The 19,446-nt window shown below is 44.1% G+C and overlaps 1 protein-coding gene and 1 non-coding gene across 3 annotated transcripts in view; one reads left to right on the forward strand and one right to left on the reverse strand.

Moving 5' to 3' along the window:
* RPIA (ribose 5-phosphate isomerase A) overlaps nt 1-18,110 on the forward strand; it is a 35,014-nt gene extending 16,904 nt beyond the window's left edge. Inside the window, exons 4-9 of one of the 2 annotated variants that reach the window (XM_010834090.1) lie at nt 7,821-7,880; nt 10,010-10,074; nt 11,323-11,391; nt 12,051-12,192; nt 13,942-14,041; nt 17,174-17,540. In XM_010834090.1, the coding sequence (XP_010832392.1) occupies nt 7,821-7,880; nt 10,010-10,074; nt 11,323-11,391; nt 12,051-12,192; nt 13,942-14,041; nt 17,174-17,268 (531 nt within the window). In that variant the 3' untranslated portion in view covers nt 17,269-17,540. Of the gene's footprint in view, nt 1-7,820; nt 7,881-10,009; nt 10,075-11,322; nt 11,392-12,050; nt 12,193-13,941; nt 14,042-17,173 lie in introns of both variants that reach the window. The other variant, XM_010834091.1, reaches the window with a different exon arrangement.
* Nucleotides 7,206-7,277, reverse strand: TRNAC-ACA. The gene has a single exon. It is a non-coding gene; the product is annotated as a tRNA-Cys (tRNA).
* Nucleotides 18,111-19,446: the final 1,336 nt, after the last annotated feature.

Here is a 19,446-nt window from a genome sequence, read left to right on the forward strand (position 1 = left end):
GTGAAAGTGGAGAGTGAAAAAGTTGGCTTAAAGCTCAACATTCAGAAAACGAAGATCATGGCATCTGGTCCCATCACTTCATGGCAAATAGATGGGGAAACAGTGGCAGACTTTATTTTTCTGGGCTCCAAAATCACTGCAGATGGTGACTGCAGCCATGAAATTAAAAGACGCTTACTCCTTGGAAGGAAAGTTATGACCAACCTAGATAGCATATTCAAAAGCAGAGACATTACTTTGCCAACAAAGGTTCGTCTAGTCAAGGCTATGGTTTTTCCTGTGGTCATGTATGGATGTGAGAGTTGGACTGTGAAGAAGGCTGAGCGCCAAAGAATTGATGCTTTTGAACTGTGGTGTTGGAGAAGACTCTTGAGAGTCCCTCTTGAGAGTCCCTTGGACTGCAAGGAGATCCAACCAGTCCATTCTGAAGGAGATCAGCCCTGGGATTTCTTTGGAAGGAGTGATGCTAAAGCTGAGACTCCAATACTTTGGCCACCTCATGCGAAGAGTTCACTCATTGGAAAAGACTCTTGATGCTGGGAGGGATTGGGGGCAAGAGGAGAAGGGGACTGCAGAGGATGAGATGGCTGGATGGCATCACCGACTCGATGGACGTGAGTCTGAGTGAACTCCGGGAGTTGGTGATGGACAGGGAGGCCTGGCTTGCTGCAATTCATGGGGTCGCAAAGAGTCGGACACGACTGAGCAACTGATCTGATCTGATCTGATTGTTCATCAGTGGTCTAACTTTTGAAAACTGGTTGCTGTTTTCTCCTCTTTTTGGTTTATGCCGTTAAGAAAAATTCCTTTATCATAAATGTAGAGAGGTTTGGGGAAAGAGCTGAGCTAAATACAGGTGTTCACATTCAAGAAGTTTCAATTAAATTTCTTTAATTGGAAGGAAGTTTGATCTGTGTTTTTCAGATAGCATCCTCCCAGCACACCTTTGTGTTATCATGGTAATTAATAGCAAGACTGGAAAATGATGGCCAGTTCCAGTTGATCGGTTGGAAGAGTCATTCACAGTTCATAGGACTTTAAAAAATAAACTTGTTCAGAGGTTTGTTTTTTTCTCTCCCTCAAATTCAAACTTATTTTGTGTTACATTTAGCCAGCTGTAGTCTCCTGAAATGACTAAAAGGAAGCCAAAATATTTTATGCTCTATCTTTTAAACAAGTAAACCCCTAGGGACTTAAAGGATTTTTGTAGATTTTTCCTTCAAAGTTAAAAGATTTGGTGAGAGGAAAATAAACATAGTATTTAAAAGCTAGATCTGGTCTAAGCAAAAACAGCGTTTATTCACAATGGCCTTTAGTCTTCCTCTGTAAGGTGATAGAAGGGAAGATGCAGAGTTTTCAGGTTTTATTGTAAAACTGATGAAAAACAGGAATGCTCGCCTGCCACATGCCACTGTCCTTGATCACATGAGGCATTGCAGGCACCAGCTGTGAAACTGCATTGAGAAGGCAGAAATTTATGATAAAGGAATTTTTCTTCCTGTCTTTTTTTCCAGAAGTATAAACTAATCATTAGCTTTCCTGCTCCCTGCACTTTTAAGAGCTGGAAGAGACAGACAGGAGTTGTTTCATTACACTCTCAGGAGCCCCTCAGCATGTGAGCCTGGAGTATATGGTGTCAACAGATACTAATCTCAGTTGAGCACCTGTGGCTGAGCCAGCCATGGGTCCATGTTCCCACAGTAGGGCTGTGGTGTTGAATTCACTGCATTGGTTTCTCAGGGTTGCCATGACAGGGAACCACAGATTGAGCAGCTTAAAAAACAGAAATTCATTGTCTCTAGGTTCTGGAGGCTAGATATTGATTCCTTTAGAGGCTGTGAAACTTTAGAGGCTCTAGAGCACAGGCTGCATAGTTGAGGAAGATGGGCTTAGTTGCTCCACAGTGTGTGGGATTTCCTCGTCCAGGAATTGGACCTGTGTCTCCTGCTTTGGCAGGTGGATTCTTTACCACTGAGCCACTAGGGAAGCCCCAATAAATCTTCTTTTGGGGGAGCACAGTACAATGCATTACACCCAGGGAGGAAGGAGTTTGTGCCACTCATGGTGATGCTTCTCTCCATGTGCAGGGTTGTGCACAGAGGCCTTGTGGGGGAATCCAGTCAGATATGGGGAGAAGAGAGTGCTGGAGGACCTGCTGATGGAAGCAGGCCTGAAGGGTCCCTCCTGAGTGGGATCCTTGAGGTCATTGTACAGGGCCCTTCACGTTGTGACTGGGGATTCAGACTGTTTAAATGGAAAGCAGTTGGCCTCCCAGCCACGTAAGACAGGCAGAACTTACCTACTGGGCTCCTTTCACATGCACACTCTGGACAGGCAGCTGGCGGCAGTGGTGAAGAGGCATGTGGAATCTAGTTCCTCAACCAGGGGTCGAACCCTGGGTCCCCTGCATTGGGGGCATGGAGTCCTAGCCACAGAACCACCAGGGAAGTCTCATCATTTTTTTTTCTTAAAGCAGGAGTTTGTACTGGGTAACTCCTTTTTGAATGAACTCACAATAGTTACTCACTCAACTATTGGCTCAGCTAATCCTAACTGCTGGTGAAAGTGTATATAAAATGTACTCTTACATACTCTGATTACCATCTAGGTGGACAAACAGAACATCCTCATGAAACAATAACACTGGCAAGTGGTGCAGGCAGTTTTTAAACTTCGTGTTAAATGAAAATGATATATTTTATACAGATTTCTTTCCCCCATAGGAATCATGATAGAATTGTTTCCTTCCATCAGTTTTCATGTAATACATTTGAATGTAGTTTAGTATTGTTTCTAACTAGTGGATTGGCCAAAAAGTTTGTTCAGGTTTACATCAAATGTAACATTTTATGGAAGAACCTGAATGAACTTTTTGGCCAACCCAAAGTATACAGTTAACAGGGGTCATAGTATATATAATGGGCTTCCCAGGTGGCTCAGTGGTAAAGAATCCTCCTGCCAGTGCAGGAGATGCAGGAGACACAGGTTCGATCCCTGGGTTGAGAAGATCCCCTGGAGGAGGAAATGGCAACCCAGCCCAGTATCCTTGCCTGGAAAATGGACATGGACAGAGGAGCCTGGCAGGCTGCAGTCTATAGGGTTGAAAGAGTTGGACACAACTGAGGAACTGAGCACCAGTAGTATATATAACACAGTTTTATTTGTGATAGAATATCACACTGAGCTACATTCAGTTCATATCATTATTCCAGCATCTGTATTAGATATTCCATCTGTATTAGATATCTGTCACTGGAACAAATTACCCCGAAACTTGGCAGCTTAGAACAACAAATATTTGTAAGCTCATAGTTTCCAGGGGTCAAGAATCTGGAATGGTTGAGCTGGGTGTTTCTGTCCTTGAGTCTGATGAGCTTGCAGCTGAATGTTGGACGGGGCTGCAGGCATCTCAGCTCTGCTTGAAGGATCTGCTTCCATGCTCTGTCAAGTGGATGTTGTGGCCTTACTTCTTCACAGGCTGTGAAGTGGGCCTTGTCCCCAGGGCTCTCAGTGTCTTCAGGGCTTGGCAGCAGGTTTTCCTAGCGTGTGTGTGAGAGAGGGTGAGTGGAGGAAGGGGTCAGAATCTTGAGGGAGCATGCCCTTTCTTCTTTGTAAACTAATCTCAGCTGGGGCTTGCCATCACGTCTGCTGTGTGCGGTTGGTAACACAGGACAACCTCAGGACGTCATGGGCAGGGATTCCCCAAAGGCATGAGTACCACAGTGCGCGGGGGGCTTTGGGGGTTCATCTTCCAAATGTTTTTATAGCCTAAGGGTCTGTGATCAGTATCGTTTCTCCAATATCATGTTGGGAGAAACCTAGGAACTGAGAAATGAACCAGCAATACCTTGTTTCTTGTTTCCTCCCTTCATTATGTATTTCTCTTTCAAAATCATGAGTTTTTTTCTTTTGAACTTGATTCACTCAGCATTTTATTTTACCTTTTTATTATGGAAAATTTCAAACTTCAAAAAGGATACTGAATAATGCAATGAACTTCTGTGTACCCATTGCCCAGTTTCCACAGTGATCAATTGATGGCCAGTTTTGTTTCATCTGTATCCTATTCTCCTCTGCCTGTGTTATTTTGAAATTAATCCCAGACATAGTATGATTTCATTGTATGTATTTCATTATGTCTCTCTGAAAAATAGGGAGTCTTTAAAACATCTCCACAATACTTAAAAAATTAAGCAGTAATCTTTCATAGGATGAAGTAAAAATCCAGGATTCTAATTTCCCCTATTGTCTTATCCTTTAAAAATATTTTTCTACAGTTTGTTTGAATCAGGATCCAGATAGGACCCATACATTTCAAAGTCCAGGGTGTTTGTGTTTTATTGTTAGAGTCTTAGGATTTGAAGATTGACATTGGTCATTATCTATCCTCATCTTTTTATAGGTGAGAAAACTTGATAGGGGTCATGTGACTGGTTTATTTAAGATTAGAACCAAGACCTTCTCATTCTTAATCTCAGGTGGTTTTGACTTTAGGTAGAAGATATTTTCTAGACATGGCTTTTGGTAAAAAGGTTTCCATGCTTTGGTTGCTCCATATATTGAAAGCATATAGTCAGTGGTGCTGACTTGGCCACAGACATCCTGATTTTTCCCAGTCTGTTCTCTCAGTTTGCCGTGTTCCTCACTAGCAGCCATTCTGGTGTCCTGCCTTTACATCCTCTTCTAAGTGTGGGTATTCTCTTGCTTATTTTTATTCAACAGTGTGGCCTGGAAATTATCACTGTGTATCAATTTATAGTGATCTTCTGTCATTTTTTTTTACGTTATTAAAAAAAATTTTCTTATGTTTTATAGATTTGGCTCTTAGTTTCAGTTCAGTTCAGTTGCTCAGTTGTGTCCTACTCTTTGTGACCCCATGGAATGCAGCACGCCAGGCTTCCCTGTCCATCACAAACTCCTGGAGCTTGCTCAAACTCATGTCCATCGAGTCAGTGATGCCATCCAACCATCTTATCCTCTGTTGTCCCCTTCTCCTCTGCCTGTGTTATTTTGAAGGGAATCCCAGACATAGTATGATTTCATTGTATGTATTTCATTATGTCTCTGTGAAAAGTAGGGGGACTTTTAAACATCTCCACAGTACTTAAAAAATTAAGCAGTAATCATTCATAGGATCAAATAAAAATCCAGGAGTCAAATTCAATCTTTCCCAGCATCAGGGTCTTTTCTAGTGAGTCAGTTCTTCACATCAGGTGGCCAAACTATTGGACCATCAGCATCAGTCCTTTCAATGAATACTCAGGCCTGATTTCCTTTAGGATTGACTGATTTGATTTCCTTGCAGTCCAAGGGACTCTCAGGAGTCTTCTCCAACACCACAGTTCAAAAGCATCAATTCTTTGGTGCTCAGCTTTGTTTATGGTTCAACTCTCAAATCCATACATGACTACTGGAAAAACCATAACTTTGACTAGACGGATCTTTGTCGGCAAGGTGATGTCTGTGCTTTTTAATATGCTATCTAGGTTTGTCATAGCTTTTCTTCCAAGGTGCAAGCGTCTTTTTATATTCATGGCTGCAGTCACCATCTGCAGTGATTTAGGAGCCCAAAGTCTTAGCTTAGGAAGTTTTAAAAAGTAATGGTAATCTCCCCCCTTCCCCTGCCCCCTCATCCATGGAGAATACATTCCTAGACCCCCAGTGGCTGCCTGAAACAGCGGATACAACTGAATGTGATGTATACTATATTTTTTCATATACATAGATACCTGTGATGACATTCAGTTGGTAAATTAGGCATGGTAAGAGAGAACAACAACTAGTAATAGGACAATTGTAACAAGACACTGATAAAAGTTATGTGATCATGGTTTCTCTCTCAAAATACACTATTGTAAAATTTAATTCCTTTTCCATCTTAACTAGGCATTTACTCACTGTTGTCATAACTTTTGCAGTTTGGGTTGCAACAGTGAGACTGGCACAGATTTCTTTTTCCTTCTTTACAGTTTCATGGATGGAAGATTTGTTCTTACAGTTTTAGATCTTAGCAGCTTTAGCGTGTAATTTTTTTCCTTTCCTTACTAAGTTAACAACTTTGACTGTTGCGCTTAAGAAAGCATTTTATGGCTTGTCTTTGGTGTATCTGAATTGCCAGCATCACTATTGTGCTTTGGAGCTTTACCTTGGAGATAGTCCAGGTTTGGTTCCATTCCACTGTAATATAATATGATGCAGAGTGAGCTACTTGAATTTCCCAGTGCATATAGAAGTTATGTCTACACTCCATTATATTCTAGTAAGTGTGCAATAGCATTATGTCTAAAAAAGCAATGGACATACCTTAGTTTAAAAATATTGCTGAAAAAACGCCAAAGCAGTTACAGTAGTAACGTAGCTCACTGGTCACAGGCTACCGTAACAAACGTAATAATGATAATGAAAAAGTTTGAAATACCGTGAGAACTACCAAAGTGTGACACACAAAGTGAGCAAATGCTGTTGGAGAAATTGCACCCTTACGCTCCCTGGAGGCCGGGTGGCCACAGCCTTCAGCTGGTAACAAAGCACAATAAAGCGAAGCACAGTAAACCGAGGAATGCCAGTATGAAGTGCAGTAAGGATTGGTTGAACACAAGCACTGTGATACTGTGACATCAGGCTGATAGCTGAGATGGCTGTTAAGTGACTAACAGGTGGGGTGTGCTGAAGAAAAGGATGATTCACATCCTGGACCAGATGGAGTATGTAGCAGAGATCTCATCGTGCTATACTCAAAGTGGTGTGCAGTTTAAAACTTGTGATTTCTGGAATGTTACATGTAAAATTTTTGGGTTGAGGTTGCCCATAGGTAACTGAAACCACAGATGAGGGCTACCTACTGTACTGTATTGGGCTTCCCTGGTGGCTCAGCATTAAAGACTGCCTGCTAATTCAGGAGACTCAGTTTGATCCCTGGGTCAGGAAGATCCCCTAGAGAAGGAGATGGTAACCCACTCCAGTATTCTTGCCTGGAGAATCCATCTCATGGTCAGAGGAATCTGGTGGGCTATAGTCCATGGAGTCACACAGAAAGAAAGAAAGTGAAAGCTCAGTCATGTCCGACTCTTTTTGACCCCATGGTCTGTAACCTACCAGGCTGCTCCGTCCAACCCCATGGTCTGTAACCTACCAGGCTGCTCCGTCCATGGGATTTTCTGGGCAAGAATACTGGAGTGGGTTGCCATTTCCTTCTCCAGGAGATCTTCCCCACCCAGGGATCGAACCTGGGTCTCCTGCATTGTAGACAGACACTTTACCGTCTGAGCCACCAGGGAAGTCACACAGAGTCACACACAACTCAGAGAGTAAAACAGCAACAACTGTAGTGTATTACCAGAGGCTTTGGAGGCCATGACATCATTTTAAGTAACAGGTCACAGAGGAGGGACTCTGTCTAGTGCTGGAGCAGAGTGTTCAGTAGGTGCTGTTTGCCTTCTTCCAGTTCCTGGAATGGGCCAACTTTTGCCATTCTCGGGGCTGGATCCCTATCTCTTGGTGGTTCAGGTTGGATTTGGGAGGGTAGCTCAGAGGTTAAAGCATCTGCCTGCAATGCGGGAGACCTGGGTTCAATCCCTGGGTCGGGAAGATCCCCTGGAGAAGGAAATGACAACCCACTCCAGTATTCTTACCTGGAGAATCCCATGGACGGAGGAGCCTGGTAGGCTATAGTCCACAGGGTTGCAAAGAGTTGGACACGACTGAGCAACTTCACTTCACTTTGGTGGTACTGAGTGTCTGACCCTTAGATCCAAGTGGCTTCTGAGAATCCTCACCCTCGGTCAGAGATGATTACAGGTGCTTTTTCCTGTTCTCCACAGGCCCGTCAACTCATCCTGCAGTATGGCTTAACTCTCAGTGACCTGGACCGACACCCAGAGGTAAGAGAGGCTGCTGGGTTTTTCTGCCTCCTTTTTCATGACTGTCACTTGTTCGTGGGCTCAGGATATCTGATCAAGTCTAGGAAGAAAGTCAGTCAGCCATACTACCTCTTCTCCTGGGACTTTAGATATTAATCCTGGCTGAGGTCACAAGTGGGGAGGTTCTTAATTTCCAGGACATTCCCTGTGGTTTAACTGAGGGGGCTTAGAGACCCAGGACTTCCTGCAGCCCTCACACAGACATGTAATATGAGCAGGCTGGCCCTTGGAGTTTACCGCTAAATGGAGATAAGAAGCAATTGTCTGAGGCAAGCATGGGCTTTTGAAAACAGAAGTTTTATGATTAAGATGATTGAACACACAAGCAATCCAGAGACTGACGTTGAGGAGAGTGTGGAGCATCCTCACAGCTGGCATTTCCCGAGCCCTCACTGTACACTGTAACTCACTGTGTATGGTTATTCTACTAAGTGCTGGTCAGTATTAAACCACAGTCATCCCTCAGTGTCCGAGGGGCTTGGTTCCAGGACCCACTGTGAAAACCAGAATCCACAGATGCTTGAGTGCCATAGTTGGCCTTCTGTATTCGTGGTTCTGCATCTGTGTGTTTAGCCAACCATGGATCACGTAGTACTGCAGTGCATATGTGGTGGACACAATCTGCCTCTAAGTGGACCTGCACGGTTTGAACCTGACCCTGTTGTTCAGGGTCACCTGTATTTAAGCTCCTGTAGTTCGGAAGGTGGGGACTATTACCATCCCATTTTACAAATGTGAGAAAGGCATGGAGAAGGCAAGGTGTTTGCCTGAGGCCTTGCTTCTTTTAAGTGGGAGCCTGAGGATGAATTCAGGTGCCTCCAGCTCTAGAGTGCTGCTGCTTAGAGGGGTTTTGTGGGAAGAGGTGAAAATTTGAGCAGAGCTGTGATGCTAGGTGGCAAGGGCAGGAGAGAACATTCCAGCAAGGATGGGAACCCTGGGAGCAGCTCCAGGCTAGCATGTGGGCATATGCGGACAGTGCCCAGAGTGGCTTGGGTGTCTAGGACCAAGTGATAGAATACTTTGGGCTGAAGGTGGACATGGGACCTACGCAGAAAAGATTGCCTCCCTCCAGTCCCCAGGGAGCTGGCTGTGGTGCAGCTGGGGTCAGTGCAGGGTAGCGGGGAGCATTGTGGGCTGTCACTTCATCCTTGTAAAAAGGCAGAAGTGAGGTTGCCCCACTGAAGTTTTGGTACCTCCGTATCAGGCAACTTCTGACTTGCAGCTTGAACTGAATTTGCACCCTGAGGTTTTATGTGTGCTCAGTTGCTCAGTCCTGTCCAACTCTTTGTGGCCCCACAGACTGTAACCCACCAGGCTCCTCTGTCTATGGGATTTTCCAGGCAAGAATACTGGAGTGGGTTGCCATTTTCTTCTTTATACTGATGTTTTTAGAAAAACCATTCCTGAGGCTCCCATATGGTCCATGCAGAGTACCAGGAGTGATGAGAAGTATCAATATATCTCTTCCTTGATTTCACATTTTGAAACATGAATGAACCTATTCTCCTCCTTCACTGCTTTTGGGCTGGCAATGGAACTTCCTGTTAAAGGCAGTGGGCAAGCCCAGACAGGTGCTTTAGTGGGATCATGGGGGCAGGATCTCAGAAATTTTCCAATTCTAAATCACATCAGATGCGTGTCAGCATACCTGTGTTTTTGCCATATTAGTTCAGACATTTCTAAATCAGTGCTTCTCAGACTTTTTTCTGTTATTGCCTGCTTCCAAGGAAATTTTAATCCCACAGATATACTATATATCTCTTTCTGTACTTGGAAGTGAAGTTACTCGCACTGAGATTGCATGCTCAGTAATTCCAGCTTGTCCAAAGAGAAGCCCATCAAAGAGTAGAGGAAGAATAAAGTGGTGGATGAGAGCTGCACCCAGATGTGGTCTACATATGTTTCCTCATGACCTTAGTGGAATAACTTAACCACTGAGAGTCTTAGTTTCCTAACTGGTTAAATAGGAATAATAACTGTGCTTGGCTAATAGGGCAGCTGGGATCTGATGAGCTGTTGCAGGTTCATGCTTAGCACAGAGCCTTCCCTCACGAGGGTCTCAGTGGTTTTTGTATCTTTCTTCAATGCAGATCGATCTTGCCATCGATGGTGCTGATGAAGTCGACGCTGACCTCAACCTCATCAAGGGTGGTGGGTGAGTTGTGGGGCCTTTTTTTGCCAAGTATCTGCCAGTTAATCCTTAGCAAAGCCAAGTGGAATGCAGGATAAGTACATTGCCTCTGTGATACACACGAGTTTGTCTTTCTTCTCGGATGTTGATGGCATAAGACTGTAGAGCCAGCTGGGCATTTGTGGTTGTTAGTAGCAGTCTGGTGACAGGGACCTGAGCCTGGTCAATGAAGTGATTCATCTTAATGGGTTCTCTGTCTGCTGCCTTCTGCTGATTCCAACTTTAAAAATTGTACAGCCAAAAAAAAAAAAAAATTGCACAGCCTAAAGCGAACACATTACTGGGACTAGATTACTAGGTTGGTGGGCTCTGAGCAGGGAGTGATGTGTGTATTTATTCCTTTGGAAAACATTTATTGGGTGTTTCTTGAGTGTTAATTTTGGGGAGTTAGGAAGTGGTGAGTTGAAGAAGGTGAAGTCCCTGTCTCCTCGTTCTTATAATCAACCAGACTCTGGAGTGACACAAAACATGCTTAAAGTCTCACTGTGCTATCTCTGCTTCATAACTCTGGCTGTCAAATGGCAGAGAGGGCAGGTTGTTCAAAGCTTGTCCTTACTCCTCCCCTTCATGCCACAGTCACATGACCTCCCCCAGGCACCGTGCTCTCTGGCAGATGCAGATGCATCTTAGTTGGGTTATGCCTGTGGCCCCACTGGGAGCCCTTTCTCCCAGACACAGACTCCTGTTGCCACAGTCCATTTACTGGAAGTAGCAGGTCTTTAGCCCATGTGCCATAACAAAAATCTTAGATGTGGTGACTTCAAGGGAAAAATTTGTTTGTCACAGTTCTGAAGCCCTGGGCTTGCAGATGGCTGCCTTCTCAGTGTAGCCTCCTGTGGTGGCAGGAGAGAGAGTAAGAGCTTTTTGGTATCATCTTAGAAGGATACCCATCCTAATCAGAGCAGAGCCCCACTTCAGTAACCTCATTGAACCACAGTTACTTCCTTAGAGACCTCATCTTTCACATACAGTCACTTTAGGGGTTAGGCCTTCACCAGATGAATTTTAGGGGGCAGAGGGCGGGGAGACGCAATTTAGTCTGTTGCAGTGTGATAGAGTTAGGGGGGCTGTTCCTTTAAGAATTAAAAATTAAATTTCTGAGTGTCAGAACTGAATGGATTTTGGTTTCCTTTATCTGACTTTAGTTCCCAAATTCAGATTTTGTCTTACTTAGCCCCCTGTTTTTTCCTTTGCTTCTTGCCCGTTCCCCAGAGGCTGCCTGACCCAGGAGAAGATTGTGGCCGGCAATGCCAGTCGCTTCATCGTGATTGCCGATTTCAGGTACGATGTTCAGTGTTTCTCAACTGTCCACTGAGGAGGTGCCTCAGATGCCAGCCCTCATTTTAGGCAGGAGAAAACAGAGCTGGAGGGAGGAGCACTTCTCCTTCCTGTGACTCAGGAGAGTGCCTTGGACAATTATGTTCTGCTTTGGTGCTGAAGGAAGATACTGCCATTTCTTGTGTCTGCTGGAAGGAGGAAACTGATGTCACACTCATTAATAGAGCATGTCCTTATTGATCACTCATTCACCCTATTCGCTCCCTGCGGAGGAAGCAGGTCAGGCCTGCCCCTGGGCAGTCACCCAGCACCCCTGCTTCCCCTCTGTCACATGTGATTTGTGTTGTGGACAGCCTTTGACCAGGCTCTCAGAGTCTACTAGAAGGCACTTGTGCTGAGCATGTTAATTAAAAAAAAATATTACAGCTGTAGGAAGAGCATAAATGATTATGTTCCTCACACCTGTTTAACCACAAGCCAGTCATATCCAGGTTTTAACATTTTTGTCATATTTAATTACAGTAAAGCATAGCCAGTCCGTTTGAAGCCCTGGACACTTGGCCCTGCCCTCTCACCTCGTTAGTAACTCCATGCCTGAATTTGGCATGTCTGTACCGCTGAGCTTATTGATATCTGTTGTATTTCTGACTCTTTCTTTCTAGGAAAGATTCAAAGAACCTCGGGGATCAGTGGCACAAGGGCATCCCCATTGAGGTCATCCCTATGGCCTATGTCCCAGTGAGCCGAACTGTGACCCAGAAGTTTGGGGGCGTGATTGAACTTCGCATGGCCGTCAACAAGGCAGTGAGTGGCTGGAAGGTTTCTGGAAGGTGTTCCAGGCTCTCGGGGCCTGTCCTCCTCCTCCCGTTAGGTCTTTACCCAGACTGGGCAGGTGGCTTCTGTTGATTATTTATTGGCTGCACTGTGTCTTCATTGCTGCTCAAGGGCTTTCTCTGGTTTTGGCGTCAGCGCTACTCTAGAAGTGTGGGCTTCTCATCGTGGTGACTTCTCTTGTTGCAGAGCACAGGCTCTAAGTGTGTGGGCTTCAGTAGTTGCGGCGTGCAGGCTCAGTGGTTGTGCCACATGGGCTTAGTTGCCCTGTGGCATGTGGAGTCTTTTCAGACCAGGGATAGAACCCTTGTCCCCTGCGTTGGCAGGAAGATTCTTAATCCACTGTGCCACCATGGAAGTTCTCTCCGTTTATTTTTAATTAGCCTATTGGCTTATTTGCAGAGCACTGGCTTTATCAGTTTCCATATTCAAACTCATGTAGACAAGACTATACTTAACACACTGTACCCTGTACAAATGGGCACATTTTCTGTCCCTTGGAATCTGATGCTCCTCAGGTGATCTGATCTTTGTACCTGGATCTCTCTAACAGCTGCTAAAAATGGGTTTGGGGAGTCCCTCCTGGGACAGAGAGTTATTCAGTTATTTTGTGGTATAATTTTCTTTTTCCTCTTTTCTCATCCTGTGTTTAAATGAAGTCGAGTTCCTTGGGGGATGTAAGCTCCTCCCCAGGAATGCACTCCAGATACTTAGTCCAAACGCTTCACTTCAGCTTCTAAAGTGGGTTGAACAGAACTTTTTTTCTTACACTTAATTAAACAAGCAGTAGTAATAATTCTAAAACTAACTATAGTTGCAGACAGAACTATATATAAAAAGTTTGAAACATACAGGAGAGAAAGCAACTTACGTGTAACTCTTCCCTGATGAACTTTTATTTTATTTTAATGTATTTTCTTCCTGGTGTTTTGTGACTTTTTAAAAATCACAGTCTTAATCATAGTTGTTATACCAAGCTCTGACTCTGGCTCTCTGAGTAGCTGAGGATTCAAGAGGAGATTGTCAGGGTTCTCTCTCAGAGCTGGGGTTCCACCACACAAGAGCCCCAGCATCTTGCCTTTGGGTGTTCTTACTGGGCTCCCACTCCTCCATTTTGCAGAGCAGTCTTTGTATTCTGGCAACATTTGTGGTCTTATATGCTTTCTAGTGCCCACAGCTGCTGTGTAATTCTGGGTTAATTAACTAAAACTACCCCTAGCCCCTGTGATCCCAGGACCCCTCACTGCTCCATCTTTTTGTTGGGTCTGCCTGATGTGGGGGAATGTTGTACGTTGCCTCACTGATGGTTCTCAGTGTGAAGCTCTGGGAGCATTGAGCCTTGTTGGTTGTCTGTTCTCTTGCTGTAGTTTTTCACTCTAATGATGGCTAAGCATCACTGTGCCCTCACTGTGGTAAATGCTTACCCATGTGGTTTACGCATAAGCTGCCGAAGGAGGTAGGTTTCATTATCCCTTTCTTGCCATAGAGGAATCTGAAGCTCACAGAGGAAAATGGCCCCTGTGAGATAGCTGCCTCAGTGGCTTCAGGACTCCTGCTCATTACTGCTTCATAGCACTGCCTTCTAGTAATAGAAAGCATGAGGTGGAGTACTGGTTGGAGTGGGTTGCTTAAGATAATTGTTCTTGGTTATCACCTCCACTCTCCTGTCCCCTCTGCCTGCCTCAATCTATATCACCTCATCACTGGACAATTATCTTCTAGGGTCCTGTGGTAACAGATAATGGGAACTTTATCCTGGACTGGAAGTTTGACCGGGTCCACAAATGGAGTGAAGTGAACATAGCCATCAAAATGATCCCAGGTAACATATATTCTTGAGTGTAGACACCCAGGCTCTTCATAGCTGTCCCCTGCCTCTGGCCATGGGAGGCACAGTGGCTGTGGCTTTGAGACTTGGGTGGGAAGAATTTGTTTTATAACATGTTTGGAATTTCTAACTTCACACCTTTGCCTTTTCCTCCTGAAAACAGTTACTGTTCACCTAGCAGCTTTGTTAGTTGGCGTTTCACAACCCGTTTCAATTGGGGCAGGCATGGGGCCGATGGAGTGTCAGGGGGCTTGCCTTGAAATAAACCCACCTTCTCTGCAAAGAGCTTGGCTGCCACCTCTTTGATTCTGGCCTGTTCTCTGGAGAAGAATGACTCAGTTAGCCCAGGCTTCGTTAGATTCCTGCCGTGGGCGAGGTGCTGTGCTGTGTGTTATAGGGAGTTCTGCCTGGATGCTGTTGATAATCTGGAAGAATTAGCCCTAGTGATAATGCAAATACAGGGAGCCCCCACCAGTGAGGGCGCTGTTCCTCTGTGGGAGGATTACTTGCAGTGCCCACTAGGGGGCTCTGGTGCACCTGCTCAGACTTTTCGAGGCTAATTGAGACACTGAGATGTTCTTTGTGAGCAGATTTCTCCCATCTTTTGGTCTCCATCTCAGTCAGCAGAAGCTACATCCTAGAGAAGTTCAGAGCTTCATTAGGAGCTTAAGTGAAGACGGTGTAAACAGAGAAGCTAGATGGTGAATTATTTAGCACAGTGCCTCCAGGGTCATCCATGTGGTTTGTTCTCTCATTCTCTTTTTCTCCTCCTCTTTGGTCTGTTGTAATATGTGATGCTGGACTGGGTCAAGGGAGGAGGGAAGGGAAAGCTTCCCTGTCTATCTCTGTCACCCTGCCTGTGTCCCATGCACGTCCATTTGTGTGGGGACACCTAGAGGGCAGCAGAACTGGCCCCTGGCTCCCACACCCTTGGGTGTTCCACTGCTACACCCGGAGCAGAGAAGGGCCAAAGCCAGCGGGGTTCTTTCCCCCTTGTTCAGACCAGGCCACCTCTCCCCTTTCCACTAATCTGGGGATGGGTGTAGGAATGGGTTAGTCACTCCCAGCGTCCTAATAACCTGAAGAGAGGTGGCTCTTGAGATCAGACCTTTGACAGCTGCCCTGCACCTCTACTCTTAAATCGTTGAAGTCTTTTCTGAACTCAGTTTGGCTTTCTCGTGAATCAGGTGGAAGCTGTCACCTTATGTTACATTGGGTTAGCCTAAAAGTTTGTTCAAATTTTTCCTTGAAATGTTATGGAAAAACTCTAAGGAACTTTTTGACTCAGTAGAATTTTTGAGAAGCCTGGGTCTTGAGTGGCCACTGGGCATGTCTTTGGGAGGCCCCTGTCGTGTTGGTGCAGTGCCGGTAGATGATTTTATTTATGTATGGGGGGGGCTGTCTTTGAAAATTTTTTTATCCTTTTGAATTTACATACTTCAAAATTTTAAGAATCAGCAGTGAAAAGTCTCTGTCTTCCATCCCTCCACTTTCCCCATCTGAAGACAGCCAGTGCTTCCAGAGTTGTGTGTCCTTGTGTGTGTGTGGCCTTCTTGAGTTGATTTTACATAAACACAAGTCAGCTCCCCCACCCCCATCTCTTTGTTTACACAGTTGACAGCATATTTGGCACATGTTTTGCTTCCTGTTTTTTCTGTCTTCCTATTTTCCTGTTTTTTCGCCCCTTTGAAGGTTATTATATAATGGATCACAAAAGAACTTCCTCATTCTTTTTTTTTTCTTAGTAATATGGCATTCCATCTTGTGACGCTCACGAAATTTATTTAGGCAGATCCGCATGAGCAGATACTCATTTCCAGTCCTTTTTTAGAAGGGGATTACCAGCTGAAAGAATAAGTGTATCTGGTTTTGCCAGATAGTGCAGAATTGTCTTCCACAATGGCGTTAGTTTACCTTCTGCCTGAAGTGCATGCCAGTGTGCTTCCCCACACACTGGGTCCATGAGTAGGTGAACAGTATTATCTCACTGTAGTATGTGTGTATATGAAATATTTTCAGTAAAGGTTGCTGACAGTTGTAGTTAATTTGCACTACTGAATAGTATACCATCATTTTTGTGTGTGAAAAAACGTCTGTATATCCATTCTACTCTTACGGGCATTTGGGTGTTTCTAGTTTTTAGCTGTTGGGAACATTCTCTTACATATCTTGTGAGGATCATATATATATACCTGATATATACTGAGGAGTAGAGTTGCTGGATCATCAGGTATGAATATGTTCAGCTTTAGAAGATATACCGAGAAAGATTTTCCAGCATGGTTTTTTGCCAGTTTACTCCTATAGTCAATGTGTGGGAGTGTCTTTACATTCCAGTCAAATTTCATTATACTCATCCTGTTGAGTGTGTAGTGGTGTCTTGATTTGCATTCTCTTTTTTTAAAAAAAATGTATCCTTTATTTTATTCTTTTTTTTTTTTTTTTTCAGTTTTTTTGCTGCACCTTGCAGCGTGTGAGACCTTTAGTTCCCCGACTAGGGACAGGACCCACGTCCCTGCATTGGCAGAGCAGAGTCTTAACCATTGGGCTGCTGGGGAAGTCCCTACATTCCCTATTGACCAGTTTGAGCACCGTTTTCTATGTTTATTGGCTGTTTTGGAGAACCTCTTTTGTGAAGTATCTCTTAAGTCTTTTGCCCATTTTTCCACTAGATTGTCTGTTGTCTTACTGATCTGGAGAGTTTTCATCTTGACGTAGTATATGCATTGCAAGTATCTTTCAGCCCTTTGTGGGAAAAGCTTCTAAGGCTGATAGTGTGATTGAGGATCACTGGGAATGGGAGCACTTAGAGTCATGATGGAGGGCCTCTCTGAGAAGATGACTGGTCCAGATAAAGGCAACAGTGTGAGCGAAGGCCCTGAGGCAGGAAAGAGCTTGCACATTTGAGTACAGAGAGAAATCCAGGATCCCAGAGAGGGAGAGACTGCAAGAAGGAATAAAAATAACGAGGATGTGTTTTCATCACCATGCATGAGGTGCATCTTTAGATGTATCATTTGTCTGGTGCTGTTGAAGGTGGTCACTCCTACGGACCCCGTGATCCTGGTTTTCTTCCTACCTTGGGAGGCTCAAACTTAACACTTCCTTCTGCCCTTCGTCCCACAGGTGTGGTGGACACGGGGCTGTTCATCAACATGGCCGAGAGAGTCTACTTCGGGATGCAGGACGGCTCGGTGAACATGAGGGAGAAGCCGTTCTGAATGGGCCCTGCAGGAGCAGAGTGTGTTCTCTTGCGTCCCCAAGCCCACCGCCAAGGTGGCCATGCCTCTCTGAGCCTTTGCCTTAATGTATCTGTGCCAGGTGGACAGCTTGGCAGGGTGAGGGTTAAATCCAGTCTTCTGAAGTATTGTTATTAAATGTCTTTTTAAAAAGAGAGATATAAACATATATATATTTTTACTATTAAAAATGCTCAGTTGTTTTTTTTAATAAAGTGGAACTTGATTTCATGTTTTATAAGAAACATTTACCAAAAAAAAAAAAAAAAGGACTGTCTTTTAAACTTTTAACTTGAGCCTGCTGGTTAAGCTTCTGAATATTGGGTTTGCTGAGAAATATTAGTCAAACGTTTCTTCAAACTGGTGAAATGAAGGGCACAGCCAGCAGCGATTTCCCTGATGCCTTACTGGAAACATAGGAGTTCGTTTACTTTTCTACCACACTGTTTTGTTTTTTAGTTTTTGTTGCAATTACGCACAATCTGTAGTTCTGTGTTCTAAGAGGTGAACTATAAAAATATAAGTCTGGCGAGTATAGGGTGTGGTGTGTGATGACTCAGAATGTGTAAACTACCCAGGGAGGGTGTGGGAGTTCTTCAGCTGAGGTCATGGGTTCATTCAGACCCTTTTGTTTTGAAGCCATTGGACAGAAATACTTGCCAGAACTGCCAAAGCACTGCTGTGAAGCACCTTTCAATGACTGTCTTTTTGTTGTTAATATTTTTTTCGTTCCTTTGTTGTTACTTTGCATGGTTTGGCATCAGAAGTTGTACCTCTTTATATTGTTTGAAGGTTGAAATAAAACAGTATGGTGCCATTTTGGCTCTTTGTCTTTGTTATATAATTTGTGTCCGTTTTACAGTAAAATAGGAATCAGTTTTGCTCACTTAATTTACATTGGATCTTTGATAAGGGGTGGGATTCACTCAAATCTTGAGCCCAAGAGTAGATAAATATTTCCTTTATTTCTGAGAGAGCTTGATAGCAGCTTTATTTCATAGAACTTTTGTCAAACAAGACATCGATTTTCTTTATTAATGGAGACTAACACAGCTGAACAAAAGTCACAGATTATCCCCAAGTTTTATGCTAGTCAGACCCTCAGTCGTGGAAGCTGACAAGCAGTAAAATGGGTCACCCAACTTTCCTGTGTTCTCCCAGTGTGTAATCTTCAGTGTGCCCAACGAGCAGTGAACATCCAGAAAGCTTCACAGATGGCAACAGAAAGGCCGTGATCAACTCAGCGATGATTCTAGATGGGACTCTGAATCCATCCTGCTGTAAAGGTGTTTGTGTTGAGAGCCCTAATCCCCCAGTGCTGACTTTGCACAATCCTTAGACGGTCATGTCACTCGCCTTGCCCTCTGTTTTGACTCTTGGATTATAGCTACCAAACCTAGAGGCGTCAGAATTCCTGCTAAATCAAGTTTTAAGCTCAAAGTCAATCATCAGGACTGAGCTTTGAAGAGGTTTTCTTTTCCTTCTGAATTCCTTCTTTTTCTCTCTGAAGGTGCTCTTTAAAAATAGTTGGTTCACACATTGTTAGGAAACCTGCTGTTAGGAGTGCTTTATTTTTCTCCAAGACTATTTTGGTCTGGATGGTACATAGTTTTTACACAGACTGGGCACTAGGTCTTAGTTGAGAAAACTTGATACAACTGCTTCTTGATCCTTAAAAGCTCTTAGGTTAAATTCAGGGATAAAGATAAACAACAAAGTTAAACTATGTTTCTGAAAAACACCTGCATGTTCCACGGCACAAGTAAATGCATGGTGGGTTTCACAGGCCTTCACACCTGTGAGCCAAGTGCAGTTCTCTTAACTGTGAATGTGAGGTTTTCCTTCTTTAAACACCTGTGTTTCAGGTACACATATACCAGTTTGTTCTAGAAGTAAATTTTGATTAAAGTTTCTTCAGTGAAGTCATTAATAAATGTGGTCTTGTTGGATGTTCCCCATTTGCAGGCTTGTGGTCAGTCCCAGGGGCACAGGACAAGCTGCAAACCTGGTGTTTGGGAAAGGTTTATATCCACATTAAGCTGCCACATATCTGGGAGGCATTACAGGGGGAAAAAATCACTTGAATTAGAATCTATTCAATTTTTATTTCAGCTGACAAGGTTTTTGTTTTTTTAAGTTTTATTAATTTTTGGTTGTCTT

This window comes from Bison bison, unplaced genomic scaffold (assembly GCF_000754665.1).
Source record: "Bison bison bison isolate TAMUID 2011002044 unplaced genomic scaffold, Bison_UMD1.0 scf7180017864020, whole genome shotgun sequence".
Classification (NCBI taxonomy): domain Eukaryota; kingdom Metazoa; phylum Chordata; class Mammalia; order Artiodactyla; family Bovidae; genus Bison; species Bison bison.